The 15,483-nt window shown below is 39.0% G+C and overlaps 1 protein-coding gene across 1 annotated transcript in view; it reads left to right on the top strand.

Annotated features, from left to right (window-relative positions):
- LOC139727967 (telomerase protein component 1-like) overlaps window positions 1-15,483 on the top strand; it is a 41,625-nt gene that overhangs the window by 17,815 nt on the left and 8,327 nt on the right. Inside the window, exons 14-18 of the mRNA XM_071638942.1 lie at window positions 1,024-1,189; window positions 1,861-1,966; window positions 2,781-2,909; window positions 3,272-3,396; window positions 4,055-4,187. Coding sequence (XP_071495043.1) covers window positions 1,024-1,189; window positions 1,861-1,966; window positions 2,781-2,909; window positions 3,272-3,396; window positions 4,055-4,187 — 659 coding nt within the window. The remainder of the gene's footprint in view (window positions 1-1,023; window positions 1,190-1,860; window positions 1,967-2,780; window positions 2,910-3,271; window positions 3,397-4,054; window positions 4,188-15,483) is intronic.

Raw genomic sequence — 15,483 nt, 5'->3', positions numbered from 1 at the left:
TGGTAGTGGTGGTGGTGGGGGCGATGGTAGTGGTGGTGATGGTAGTAATGGTGGTGTATTGATGTTAGTGGTGATGGTCGTGGTATATTGATGTTAGTGGTGATGGTGGTGGTGTATTGACGTTAGTGGTGGTGGTAGTGGTAGAAGTGGTGGCAGTGATAGTGGTGATGGTGGTGGTAGTGATGGTGGTGGTGGTGGCGGTGATGGTAGTGGTGGTGGTGGTGGTGGTATTAGTGATGGTATTGGTGGTGGTAGTGGTAGAAGTGGTGATAGTGGTGTTACTTGTGGTGATGGTGGTGGTGACAATGGTAGTGGTAGTGGTGGCGGCGGCGGATAGTGGTGCCGGTGGTGGTGATGGTAGTGGTATTGGCGGCGATGGTGCTGTTCCTGCTGCTCTCATTGAGGGTGGTGACTGGGGTTGTCTGCAACAGAAAGACAGTCCACTGTATTTCAATGCTATGATTCCCTGAAGAAACATGTAATATTTTACTGTAGGTGTTGGTTCATTTCGTGCAGTATAAAAGATAACAGTTTTTGAGATGTAAAACCGGTAATGCTATAGTGCTGCTGTCATAATAAAAAGATATTGGAAAAGGTCTATATGTCATTCATTGACAGATACGTAGTATTATAGCAAGGTGCAACATTTTCTCTGAGACTGTATTAACCTGTTGAAGACGGTTTGATTTTGTTACAACACGCATTTCCCATAGACCCTTGCCCGAGTATACTCGGAACTCGTCCTCAACGGGTTAAGCAACATCATCTCGCAGACTGGTAAGACTCATCTAGTTTCTTTAGTGAGCAACTAGGGAAAATTAAATTGCAGTTCAAAGCAGATGGTTCAGTAGGTGTGTTGAGCACCCTCAAAGTGAGAGATAAGTTGTTGGAGATTTGGGTAGGGTGTCTTGCACTTAGTATGGAGAGAGTGAAAATAGTAAACTTGATAAAATATCCTCTTCCTTACTGTGCTGAGCACTTTATCACAGTTGTGTGAAACCCTTTTGGTTTTCTTCCAAACAGATCACGGCAAGAAGGAGAAGAGTTCCAAGGATGCCTCACCCCTCCCGGCAGCCAAGTGGGCGGTGGTCTACCGCGCCCTGAAGCCCTTCATCAGACCCTTTGGAGACAGTGGGGAGGGGAGGCTGGACTTCTACCACAGGGCCCTCAGCAAAGCTGTCAGGAGAAAGTGAGTTGCACGTCTTAATCAATTTACTGAAGTGTTCATGTTTGGTTATTTGTCCTGCCCTTGGGAGAATTGATGGGCTCCAAACTTCTATACTTGGATATGATCTTTTTGTGGTAATGAAATAGGACTGTATGAATTGCTGTTGAAACTAATCCATTACATGGATTTTTTTTTTTTCATTCGCAGCTCAAAATTTGATAGCAATATTTCCATTACATGACTGATTTTCTTTTTTCATTCATAGCTCCAATTTTGATATCAGTTTTTACAAGAAGTAGTTTTGGTGTTAATTTTGACATTGATGATAATATTCTTTCACTTTATTTGATGCATTTAGCACAGAAATGTCCAAGCTTTTATCTCAATAAGATTCTATTTTTAATTAGTTGATTTCCTGAAAGAGCTGAGCTCAATGCAAAGGCTGGACATTTCAGACAGGTTAACTGTCCATTGTCAAAATCGAGTAGAGTTGGTTTGATGATCTTTCAGCAACTTTTTTTCTTTTGGTGCAGCTCCAAAATGGAGGGCTGTTGCTTTTAAAAAACAGGTAGTAATACTGTGTACAGCTGTGTTATAGCCTCCTCATCAAGCTGTCTGTATGTCATTCAAATGTGATAACCTTAATAACTGCGGCTGTCCTAACTCCTGCCCCTTGCCCTTCTCTTCTCAAGGTACTTTGACAACACCACTGCCAAGAGAGTGTATGACCGGTCATGGTGGCACAAGAGACTGGCCGATTTCTTCTGTGATATCAAGTCTGTGGACAGGAAGGTGGAGGTGAGACTCACTGAACTTTGACCCTTTCTGTACCGCAGACCCCTGACAATGGTGTACAATGCAATGGGATTTTCTGTGCCCATTGGCTCTCAAAGCACACAAAAGGGTCAATTATAGATCTAATAGCTTCCTTTAGTGTTATCAAAATTTGCTGTGTGTCAGAAAAAAAGAGCACAGTTACAGGCATTAAGGCTGTGACATAAGTCATGCTTAGTGATAGATAATCAGAAAGGCAACTATGTTGTGGCTAGCAATTAACATAAAGGGATTGTATAGTTTTGGTTGAGACCTAATTTCAGGTTTCTAACATTTTTTGGTCAGATAATGAGAAACCTCTTATGAAATATGAAAGAGCATGTAATTCCATGAGGAATTCAACATTTATTTGATGAAAATTGGTTTTGAAATGGCTGAGATATCCAAAACAGAGCAATTCTAATAAGTGTGGGACCCACACTTTATTATGATCGCTTTGTTTTACTTTGTTTTTGGATGTTTCAGTCCTTCCAAACCCGATTCTCTTCAAAAAAACTTTGAATTCCTCTTCAAATGGTTAGCTCTGTACTATTTCATAAGCGTTTTCTTGGTATCTCGCAAAAAGTTAAAAGCCCAATTCTCATCCCCACCAATTCTGTACCATCCCTTTAAGGTAGTTCAAGGTGTGTAAAGCTTAAAGATTTTGCATGATGAACGCATAAATAAACCAATTGCAAGTTAAAACATGACATAATATTTTCTTCATGAGGGCCACAAGTGAAAGACTAACAGTCCAGTCGTGTATTTCCTTTTTTTTTTTCTTTTTTGTTGTTGGTAGGAGCTACCCATACACCTGCTGGCCATCGGGGACTTGGACAGACTTCAGGATTGCCTGACTGACTGGGATGTCTTTGACAAGCTCTACAACGAGGACTACAGCACAGTACTCCTCAAGTACTGGAGAGAGGTATGATACCCTGACCTCTGACCCCTTACACTTTCCCTGTTTTCTGTTCCCCTCCAATTAATTTGACTGTCCTTGAGTCAATGGGGGATGGGAAGGAGGGGGTTGTTCTTGGTCCTTTGGCTGAAGACCATGTGTTGCATCTAGTATTCTTTAAGCTTGGCAAAGATCAGTTTGCCTTTTTACCATGGAATACAAGGGGAAACAACAGAAGGGGAAGCTTAAAATTTAAAACTACTATTCTGTCAAGAGGTTTGGCTCCATGTGGCAATTTTATGAAACAAATAGGGCATATCTTCAGATTAGAATGTATGCTCATGTAAGGTATACTGATTATAATAATTCTTGTGTGTGTGTGTTTCCAGGGATTTGGACAAGGTTGGCAAGCCAAAATGTTGGACATGTACCGAGCATCAATGGAGAAAATTGCCAGCGGGGACCTACCCAAGGATACCATTGCTAGGAGATACGAGCAGGTCGCAAGGGTCATGTAAGTGTCAACGGGTCAAAGGTTATTCTTTCTGCCCTCCTTCCTTCGTTTCTGTCTTTCTGAAAGTTTCCACCATCACTGGAAACACTTTCTCATGCAGTATCTTCCTGTCAATTTTCTGATCTGCTGGTCTGATTTTTCATCTGTTTATCAGTCTTTCTATGAATCTACCAGTCGTCATCTACTTTTGCAATATACATTCTCGAATTTTGTTTATTTGTCATATCTCTATGGGATACATGTGTTTATAAACTGTAAAACAAGATACACTTGTGGCAAGAAATTTTTGCGAATTGGAGCCAGTGGCCTTTTTTTGTGGCATGGAATTTTTTGCGAATTGCCACTGGCATTCAATGCATATAGTGTAGACAAGAACCTTCACATAAATTTTAATTTGCGAATCTTGGCTCTCACAAAATTTGTGAAATTTGTGTGTGCTCAAACAATCTCGTTTTGCAGTGTAACTCATTCATTGCTTTTTCTGGTGCTGAATTTTGTAATTGCAAGTGTTTATCCATTGAAGTGGATTTTTTTTTTTCAGAATTTAATTGATTTCTTGTGTGTCGACACAATATACAGACAGGAATTTATCATTTAACTGCATTATGTGACTATTGTGTTGACGTTATTGTCTTCCTAATATTTTCGTTTCTCACAGCAACCAATCTGGCACCCATATGGAGGCCTTGGCGCTCCTCGATAAAGCCATGAACATCGAGCTAGGTGAGCTGGGGTCACGGCCCGAGCGCATGGTAGAGCTCTACCACTTGGCGTGCACCATCTATGACGAGGTGAGCAGTGTGTTTTTGGTAGTGGAATGAGTTGAACTCAGTTCAGCTTGATCCAATTACTGAGTTGCTTTAAACATATCGAATCCCAGATGCCACATTCTGTGGCTTGGCGTTGTATTTCTTTGTCATGATTTTTTTTAATTTTTTTTATTTCAATTGTTATTATTCATTGTTGCACAAAGTGTACATTAGATAAATTGTGTTATTTTAGCAATTAGTAAGGAATGAGTCATAACCCATAAGGCGCACCTGGTAAAGTAGGGACTGCGAGCGACGGAGAGCGACACTCAGCGACGGGGACATATTGCGAGAACAATGAAGTGCGTCGCAGTATGTTTTCACTCCGTCGCTAAGCGTCGGTCAAAGCAGTACGCGCCATCATTTTGATGATACCGCGACGCTTGCCGACGCTTGCTGACACTTGCCGACACCCTCGAAAGAAGCTGTTGATTTTTTCTATGTTGCGTGACCTCCGCTCACGCAAGTGTTCGTTTTAATAGCGCCGACGTTTCGGGACATGGCGCTTGAGATGTAGCGAGATTTCTGAATGGTCACGGCCAGTGCTCAAATTGAATAGCGAGCGACGTGTCCAGACGCGCCTCTCCAGATTACAAAATGATGTTCGTGATAGCCCGACGATGAGCGACGTGTCCCGACGCTTTCCTTTGTCTCAACATTGGTTATGAGTTGATTTGCGTTTCGTTTGGCTACTGTAAAAGTGGTTTCTTTCGCGTACAGAAACTTTCGCGGTTTCCATCGGTGCCGACTTTTTCGCGTGTGTTTAAATTCGCGGTCGGTAATGACGGCGTTGTAACAACCCACGAGTTCAAAACGTAATTATGGGGTGTGATCTCACTGAACGGGGAACACTTTGAAAGTAGCGATCGAAGAGGGTTTATGAAAACACATGTAGGTCTACACTTAAACGCGAATGTATGCCTTAATTAGGCAGCTCCATACATGTAAAATTTTGCATGCATGAGGTGAGATCTTTTTTTATCTGTCAAGTGACTCAAGAACTAAATACAGTGTATTACGAAGTCGTCCTATTTCTCCCGTAGGAAAAAGTCAGAATGTTTGCCTTTACTTTTGGAAATGAACAGCGGCAACAATCGGCTCCGCAAGATGCTAAAATTAATGCCAGGTGTTTCATTTTAATTTTGGAAATGAATAATGGTAATTTCGTATGATACTAAAATAAATGTCGGATGTTTGTTTATACTTTTGGAAATGAATAACGGTAAGATTCAGCTCCATACGGTGCTAAAATTGATGTCAGATATTTGATTTTGCGATCGGAAATGCATAAGGATAACATTTTGCTCCGGAAGATGCTGAAATAAATGTCGAATGTTTGCTTTGACTTTCGGAAATGATTAACAATAATATTCAACTCCGTACAATGATAATAAATAAACGCCGCATGTTTGCTTTTACTTTCGAAAGTAAATAGCAACATTTGGCTCCAGAAGATGCTAAAATGACTATCAAATGATTGCTTTTACGTTCGGAAGCGAATAGCAGTAATATTCTGCTCCATACGATGCTAAAATAATTGTCGGATGTCTGCTTTTTAAATTTCGAAATGAATAACAGTAACATTGATTCATTAAAATTGATGTTTGATGTTTGCTTTGACGTTCGGAAATGAATAACAATTATATTCAACTCCGTATACGATGATAAAATAACTGTCTGATGTTTACTTTTATGTTTGAAAGTAAATAGCAATAACATTCAGCTCCGGAAGATGCTATAAATGCTGGATGTTTAATTTAACGTTCGAAAGTAAATTAGCGATAACATTCAGCTCTGGAAGATGCTAAAGTAAATGTTGAATGATCCCTTTGACGTTTGGAAATGAATACCAATAATATTCAACGCCGTGTGATGGTGAAATAAATGCCGGATGTTTGCTTTAATGTTCGAAAACAAATATCAATAACATTCAGCTCCGGAAGATGCTAAAATAAATGTCGAATGATCCCTTTGACGTTCGGAAATGAATAACAATAATATTCAATTCCGTACTATGATCAAATGAATGTCGGATGTTTGCTTATACTTTCGAAAGTAAATAGCAATGACATTCGGCTCCGGAAGATGCTGAAATAAATGTCAGATGATTGCTTTTACGTTCGGAAGTGAATAGAAGTAACATTCTGCTCCATACGATGCTAAAATAAATGTTGGATATTTGCTTTTACATCTCGAAATGAATAACAGTAACATTCAGCTGCGTTTGATGGGAAAGTAAATGTCTGATATCTGCCTTGACGTTAAAAATGAACAACAGTAGGCCCTACTTTTCGGCTCCGTACGATGCTAAAATAATATTGTCAGATGATTCATTTCACTTTCGGAAGTGGACAGCAGCATATAACATTCGGCTCCGTATGATAAATAAATGTCGGATGTTTGCTTTTAAATTTGGAAATGAATATCAGTAATATTCTGCTCCGTACGATGCTAAAACAGTAAGAGATTGTTGCTTTTACATTAATTTTGGAAATGACTAACTGTATCAATCGGCTCAGTTAGATGCTGAAATAGATAGCGGATGTTTGCTTTCACGTTCGGAATGAATAAGGATAACATTCAGCTCCCTAAGATGCTAAAATGAATGTCGGTAGTTTGCTTTTACATTTGAAAATGATTAACGGTAACATTCGGCTCCGTAAGGTGCTAAAATACTAGTAAATGTTGCATGATTGCTCTTACGCACAATCGGAAATGAATAACGATAACTTTCGGCTCTTTATTGTGCTAAAACGTTAATGTCGGATGTTTTTAAAATGTCTGCAAATGCTCCCACTTTCTCATTTCAAACGTAAGATTTGACCACCTAAATAGGCATCAACTTTTAAGTAACTAACAGTGTGTGGGATTATTCCGAAGGTGCCTTAGTCTGAACACTCTTAATCCGGCACGAAATTTTATTTATTTATTTATTATGTATTTATTTATTTATCTATCTATTTGTTTATTTACTCATTTATCTTTTGAGTTTAACAACGATTTAATATCGACCCCCGTTTCGTTTTCGAGTCGACGATTCTTCAAAAAACGATTCCCCCCCCCCCCCCCCCCCCCCCCTTGTTCGTCAATTTGGGATTTACGAGCCTTCGGAATGACTGTAACTACGTTTATTTTTTTTTTTCAGTCGATTAGGGGATGGGGGGGGGGGGGTGATTCAGAAAATAAATATAGAAGGGAGTGAAAATCTTGAGGCAAGAAATACAAGTAAGTGAAATTCTCAGTTTGATATCGTTCATTTTTTTTTTGCGTGATGTGTGTATTCTGGAAAGGGGGAAGGGTAATTCAGAAAAGAAATATATAGACGGCATCAGGGAAAATTTTGAGGCAAGAAATCAGTTTCTCAGTTTGACATTGTTAATTTCTTTGCGTGGTGGTTATTATTCCAAAAAGAGTCAGGTATGATGATACCGGATAGGTGTATATACTTATATTCCGATGGTTCGTTCTTCCGTATCCGAAAAACGCAAATTCCATGTTTGTTACTATAGTAATCTGAAAGTGTAGTAGGGTTTGTTAATCCGAACATTTTGTGACATTCCGAAGGTTCGTTAATCTGAAAATGGGAAATACGGTTCGTTAATCTGAAAACGAATAATGTGGTCAAAAATTTGTTTTGTTTTCGGATTAACAGCATTTAGAAAACCAAACCTTCCTTCGTTTTTGAATTGACGAATCTTCAAAACAGCAACACAGTTTTGTTGTTGCTTTTATTTTTTTTTCGAATAACGAGACTTCGGAAATTGCAAACTTTCAAAGTAACGAACAGTTACGATTTTTTGTTAATCATTAAAGCGAGTAGTGGAGGATAATTCAGAAAAGAAATATAGACGGGAGGAATAATCTTTGATTGATGATGATGTTGGTCATGTTTCTGAATGTTTATAGAAAAAGGCTGAGTGATCTGAGTGATGGTGATGATAAGTTATACTAATGCGAGTGTAAGACAGCTTGCAGAACATACTTCTTTCCCTTCCGGCCCATGAATGGTGCAAAAAAAAAAAATATACATACACCTCACAACAAAAAGAACCACGTGCTAGCAACCTTCGTAAAGTTAAATCTAGAAGTTCATTACCAGCAAAGGGGAAAAACACAACAGTAACTGAAGCAAAGAGATTGTGTAGGCACTCTCTGGCATTTACGAGAAACTTGACACCCCACCCTTCTCCCCTCCTTGTGGAAAATTTCCACAAAACCAGGTGCCAGACCCAAGGTGCCAGACGAAAGAATGCGCGCACTGGAATAAACCGCGTGTAAATAGCCTGGAAATATCGATCGAAGAACTAGCTCATGAGTTGTCATCGCAAAGATCATGATTCTAATTATAGCCTTTCTTTTGACCGTTAGTAGAAATATCGAACAGTTTATTATTGTGTACTTAATTGAGTATTTTAAATGTTTACTGAACTACAAATTGTACAGGAAGGGATTGGTTACTCACAGAAATATACGAAAGGCCTCGTATGCCCACACAAATTCACTACGAGTATGTGATGCAGCCACTACCGGGTTAGACAGCAAAATCCTGACAATTTCACGCTCAAAACTACGTATTACTTTGGAAAATTTGAAGGAACTTCACCTACGAACTGTGAAGTTATTTGGCTATCAACATTCGTTCGTTTTTGTTTTTTCCTCGTTTAAAAGACATAATTTCTTCGTATGGAACGTAAACTGTTTAGCGAACATCGTTATGGCAGACTTTGTGATATCAGTCAGGGGGAAAGAAACTGGAATAGTTAAGATGTATAGAATCCAATAAATAACATGAAAAAGCCTGTAAATAACACATGACTATGTTTTATAGTAAACAATAACTGGATATACCCAAAACATTTTGCATTGAAAGAAAGATATTATTCAGAGGGGTGAAGGTTCAGATGCGAGTTTCTTCACTTTGCCTCCCTCTACAAATTAAATTTGTTAAGATCGCAACTGCTGATCTGTAAATCAACAAACATGTACATCTGAACTTACTCGTTGCCCTATTGTGATGTGGAGCGAGTTTTACCTTGCATTTTAAAAGGCGAGTTTTCTTTCTGTTAAATCATCCTCAGTAACTGATCTCTGCAATATTAATGTACGAGTAGGCCCTTTAGCTTCTTACTTAGTCTAAACACGATTTCAGTCGATTTTGCTATTAACAGTTCAAGTTTTTGCGTTTGTAAACGGCATTCACTGGTGCTTGCTTGTTTGCTTGCTTGGTACATTTCTGTCATGCGGCTGGCAGTTCGTGACTTATATTTTCCACCTCTCTTTTACGGTCAGCAACGATTTGATAAACAAATTCATAGGGTTCATCAACAAGATGGTGCACATAACGTGATACAATGCGTATTCAGCACATTGGCGTGGTGGCGTAGGAAAATTAATGAACAAGCACTAATCTGTCATTTTTTTACGCATCGCACTGTGTCTTGCAAGGAAGGTGTCTCAGTGACCCCCTACACCACAGACTTTCAAGTACAGTGTACAGAGTAACTTTGATCAGAGACAATTACGGCTTGCCGATTTCAAAACAGAATGTCCACGCCACGCCTCGTGCGAACAAAAGACGGATTAGGAGGCAACTCATTCACTAACTACCCAGCCCTTGTCGCTGCATAGAATTGCACTGCGTCTGGTCAGGCTTACTAGCAATTCCCTCAGAAGAAGGTGACGGGCACTCTCCGCAGAACTCTAAAGAAGTTCTGTGGCACTCTCTCGTTTCGGGACAATTATTTTGTGATTGAAAAAAAAGAAGATTTTTGGGAATGAACTGGATGATAACACATTTGCTCCTGCGATAATTGTTCTTGCATGTATTTTGTGCATGTGAAAAAGCGTTCGAACTTTGTTTCCAGTGTCCCGTGGAAACTCGATTAGGCATAGGAGATCCTGATGTAACAAAATAATACCCGATATAACAAACTAATTTCTCCGGTCCCAACGAATTCATTTTCTGTTTTGTATTGTTTATTGTGTACTGATAAAGATTACAAAGAACAAAATATGTCTGTCTCAAGATCTCGTCATAGCGAGTTGCCACGTGTTGACTTTGTATAATTTTCGCGTGGTGTTCGCTGCTGCAAACTTCGGCGAGGGCCTTTACTCATTGTTTTATTTCCTCTGTTTCTCATACCTCGTTTGGTACGATTTCTTTTGTTTAATGTCACTTTATTCGTTCCCTTTGTTTCGAAGTACCGGTATGTAAAAATTCTTTCAGGTGTCTCTCTGGTTACAGCTCGTTATTCCGAAGGTTCGTTATTCCGAAGGCTCTTTATTCCTAAGATTTGTTATTCCGAAGGTTCATTGTTCCGAATTTCAGATTCGGATTAACCAATCTTCGGAGTAACGAACCTTCGGAATAACGCCACAAACTTTCGGATTAACGAACCTTTTTCATTTTCGGATTAACGAACCTCTAGGTATAGGGAATTTGCGTGTCTGCGTCTGATTAACGACCCTTCGGAATAACGAACCTTCGGAATAGCGAACCTTCGGAATAACGAACAGCACCCGTCTCGGTTACTGCACATGTATTTTCGTAACGGCGATTTCTCCAATTTGCTGTAGTACTGCATATTTCGAAGGAAGTTCGATCCCAGCCTCTTCGGTGTGCTGTGTGATATTTTGTAGTGTTTGTGTTGTTGTCTGAGAGGTTGTTGGTACTTTGTGATTAGTTTGCTTAAGTGTTATCTCGAGTGATGATGGTGGTCGTGTTCCTAATTTTGATACGAAAAGGGCCAAGCGATGGTAATGATATTACTGATGCTGGTGTAAAAGACAGCTTGTTGAGCTACGTGTCCTCCGTCTGATTTCATTTCTCCCTCTTTCACTCTTCTTCTCTTCCCATGAATGATGGGAAAAATACATACACCTCACCTTCGTTAAGTTAAAACTAAATGTTCATTACCAGCAAAGGAAAAAAAAAATAAGGGGAAAAACACGAACGGATTGTATGCGGTCGAACCTTATTTAATTTTCGAATGAACGAACCTTCGAAATAACGAAACTTCGAAATAACGCCACAAAATGTTCCGATTAACAGACCCTTTTTCATTTTCGGATTAACGAACCTCTAGGCATAGGGAATTTGTGTTTCGGCATGTTACGACACCGAGATAACAGTCCATGTGAGCACCTCTCCAAGTTTACAGCCAAGGGACTTTGAAAGCTGTCGTGCGTGTCTGTGGGTGTTAAGGTAAGTTAGTAATCGACGCTGAAAATTATCGAAGAGTCCGTCGACGTTCAATCGACGAGGGAATTGCAAACCCAACGGCTGCTTATAAGGTACCACCAAGATAGGAAAGAATGAATTTTATGAAAACCAAAACAAACGAATGAACACGAGTGTGAGCGCTGGTACCAAGGTATGTTGTGATACACATCGATAATAACATTTTATTGGTGATGCAGTTATGTTCCCTATCTATATACATTACTTTTTTGTCTTAATACTAGATGAATGATGATACTGTTGATTCGTGAATGGACAGAGAAAAATAAATCGTGATGAATGAACAGTCACTGATGCCAACATGTGAATGTCCAGACCCCCTTCTTTGATGAACATTTTAAACCTTTTCGTATTTAATCAGTGTGTATATAAAGACGAAATTTAGACGAAAAGTTTAATGACATAGGTTTAATACAGAATTTAAAACTGCTGTCATGAATGTGACAGCTTTGTAGAGCAGATCTATATCAGCAAGATGATGTTCTCTCTTTGAAAACAATGGTTTTACCAAGAATTACAAACAACGCACCAACGCGCGCTGGAAGATTAAATACTACGTTAGTATGCTTCATGATGATGACTACAATCGGCCTCGTATCTATACTTGCCACTAAATACAACTGTACTTAGTGGGTGCTGTTCGTTATTCATTATAAAGTAAAGAATGGCATTATAAAGTACAAGTGTATAAAGAAATTCGGCATTTTATATCCTTAACTTTTCCACAGCTGCGTGCAGTCACCAGCTGTCCGAAATACTTCCACAATCCCCTTTTCCGTTTCTCTGTCCAGCGTGCAGGCACTCTCTTTATTTCTTTCTTTCCCTTCTTCCCTTAAATGTGTGTGTGTGTGTGTGTGTTTTTTTTTTTTTTTTTTTGCTAAGGGTATTCCTTTCAATCGTATCCCCCTCAGTTTAGTCATGCCATGTTGTTGTGTCTCTGTTCTTTGTTTCATTTTGTCTTATTTCTGTATTATGTACATGTACTTGTACTTACAACAAGTATTTTTGAAGATATTTTAGAGTGGTCCACAATCTACAAGCAATGCTTTTTAGTGGACCCCTCAGTTCTCATTTTTTTATCCTTCAAACATAACTTTGTAATTCCAGTATGTGTGCATATCTTTGCAAGTTTGTTGATTACCATTGATTGTTATACTTTGTAATGTATATAATTATGCTTATGATTGAATTTGAGATTTACTTTGTGTTATGTTTTGTGGAATGAAAGAAAAAAATGAAAATGAGAATGAAATGAATCAAATCAAATCAATTCAAAATTCAGAAGGTTCGCTATTCTGAAGGTTCGTTATTCCGAAGGTTCGTTGATCCGAAATACGCAAATTCCCTATATCTAGACGTTCGTTAATCCGAACATTTGTGGCGTTATTCCGGAGATTCGTTAATCCGAAAATGAAATTCGGGAATAACGAACCTTCGGAATAACGAGCTATAACCTACTTAGTAGCACGTAAGGGACTATCACAATTTGCTGAAGGTCTCAAAGAACGCATTTAAGAGAAGAAAACGAATCACGTTTTACTTCCAAATCCGTAGTATTTAGAGTAACTTTACGCTTCATTAAGACATTGTAAGATAATGATTAATCTTCTCTTCTTTGTTTGCCAGTACAGTTTAGCGCTTTCTATTCATTAAAAAACAGCAGTCGCCATATCAGAGAGGGACTCCTCGGGACGCATGATGACGCAGTTAAGCAGAAAGCAAAATAAAATGTGATGTGTGTATGCTGTGGCGACGGACATCCAGTCGCTGGTAATCCAGAATGCGTCCGGCATGCAGGCATTCTCTACTTCATTCCCGGTCCACGCATTCTGCCTGCACTGAGAATGCCCTATTGTTACTCCCCTCAGCCTTGTGAATAGAGGCATTCCGTCGTATTCCGAGAATGGGGATTATAAAATCCTCTATTCAAGGCGTCCGGAATGCGTCCGAGAATGCAGACGCGTTATACTGAAACCATTCATTCACGAAGAATGATAGCGGCCTCGTGCACCTCTACTATTGTCTTTGACCTTCAAAAGAACTACACGCCGCCCTGTTGCGTTGTGAGAAAGAAAAGTCGCGCCATTATACACGTTGTGTTTCAGTGTGAAAAAAAAAATGAGTGAAAGTGTCTCTGGAAACTGATTTCTAACACAGAGATTTTGTTTTTATTCGATTTTCTGTATTGGTATGTTGGTTAATTTGTTTTTTTACGATATAATACTCGTCGCCTAAAATTGCGTTTCGTACCGCAGTTCGATACATTCGTATTTTTTCTTGCCAGATTGAGACGCCAACCCTGTTGCTAGGAGGTACCTACCAGGTATACCGTCAGGTCTCGATACTAGCGGTGGCCCGGGGCCATCAAAAAACGCACGTCGGGCACCAGAATTTCATATACAAACTGTATGAAGATTTTGGTGGACCGATCGGGCCACCAAGAAAAGTCGGATGTTTGCCTTTATACTTTTGGAAATGAACAGCGCTAACAATCGACTCCATAAGATGCTAAAATAAATGTCGGATATTTTGTTTTTATTTTCGAGAAATGAATAACGGTAATATTCGACTTTATGATACTAAAATTAATATCGGGTGTTTGCTTATACTTCTGGAAATGACTACAGTAAGATTTAGCTTCCTAAGGTGCTAAAATTTATGTCAGATATCTGATTTTGCGTTCGGAAATGAATAAAGATAACATTCGGCTCTGGTAGATGCTGAAATAAATGTCGCATGTTTGCTTTTACGTTCGAAAGTAAATAGCAATAACAGTCAGCTCCGGAAGATGCTAAAATAAATGTCGAATGATCCCTTTGACGTTCGGAAATGAATAACAATAAAATTCAACTCCGTACGACGATGAAATAAATATCTGATGTTTGCTTTTATGTTCGAATCTGTAGCAATAACATTTACCGCCGAAAGATGCTAAAATAGATGTCGGATATTTGTTTTTAATTTTGGGATATAAATAACGGTAATATTTGACTTTGTATGATACTAAAATAAATGTCGGATGTTTTCTTATACTTTTTGGAAATGAATCACAGTAAGATTCAGCTCCGTACGGTGCTAAAATTAATGTCGAGTATTTGGTTTTGCGTTGGGAAATGAATAAGGGTATCATTCGGCTGTGGAAGATGCTGAAATAAATATCGCACGTTTGCTTTGACGTTGGGAAATGAATAATAATGATATTCCACTCCGGACGATGGTAAAATAAATGCCGGATGTTTGCTTTTATGTTCGAAAGTAAATAGCAATAACATTCGGCCCCGGAAGATGCTAAAATAAATGTGGAATATTTCCTTTAACTTTCGGAAATTAATAACGATAATATTCAACTCCGTACGACGATAAAATAAATGTCACATGTTTGCTTTTACGTTCGAAAGTAAATAGCAATAACATGCAGCTCCGGAACATGCTAGAATACATGTCGAATAATTTTCCTATCTGTAATTTGCCCGTTTGCTTCATGGTTGTGAGGGTAGCTCGTTAGCCACGCTGGTCTGTAATTTCATAACAGCCCTGTCGCCTTAAAAACGCTTTGTAATACATTATAGGTCCTGCAGTATAAGATCAGTAACTTGTAATCATTCGTAGTGACGTAGAATGCGTTTGTATTGTAGCATCAGCACTGATTTTCATATTATTATTCATATCAGTTCAATTCTGTTTGATCCAAATCCGGTTAATTTCACATGATCGGCATTTGAGGACAATTTATGGAACTGTGCAAAAGTATAGGAGACAACATGCTCAGCAGACGATTCCTCCTTTTGATTCCCCTCTCCCTGTCTCATTCCCTCTCAGCTCACTTTGATCTTTCCTCTCCCCAGCCCACCCGACAAAGAAGAAGTTCGGTACAATACAAAAACAAAAACTAAACTAAACTAAAACTAAAACAAACAAACAAAGGAACATGTGCTAGCTGAATAAATGGGAATGATACCTATGCCCCAGCCAGGCAAAGCTTGTGGAAATTTCCATGAAAGCAGAGTGGATCAATCAATAAGTTAGTGTTGCCTGCCA

The sequence above is a fragment of the Diadema antillarum genome, unplaced genomic scaffold, assembly GCF_040938485.1.
Source record: "Diadema antillarum isolate AM-2024a unplaced genomic scaffold, OU_Dant_1.0 seq00000160_RagTag, whole genome shotgun sequence".
Lineage (NCBI taxonomy): Eukaryota > Metazoa > Echinodermata > Echinoidea > Diadematoida > Diadematidae > Diadema > Diadema antillarum.
This window is presented reverse-complemented; position numbering and strand designations above follow the sequence as displayed.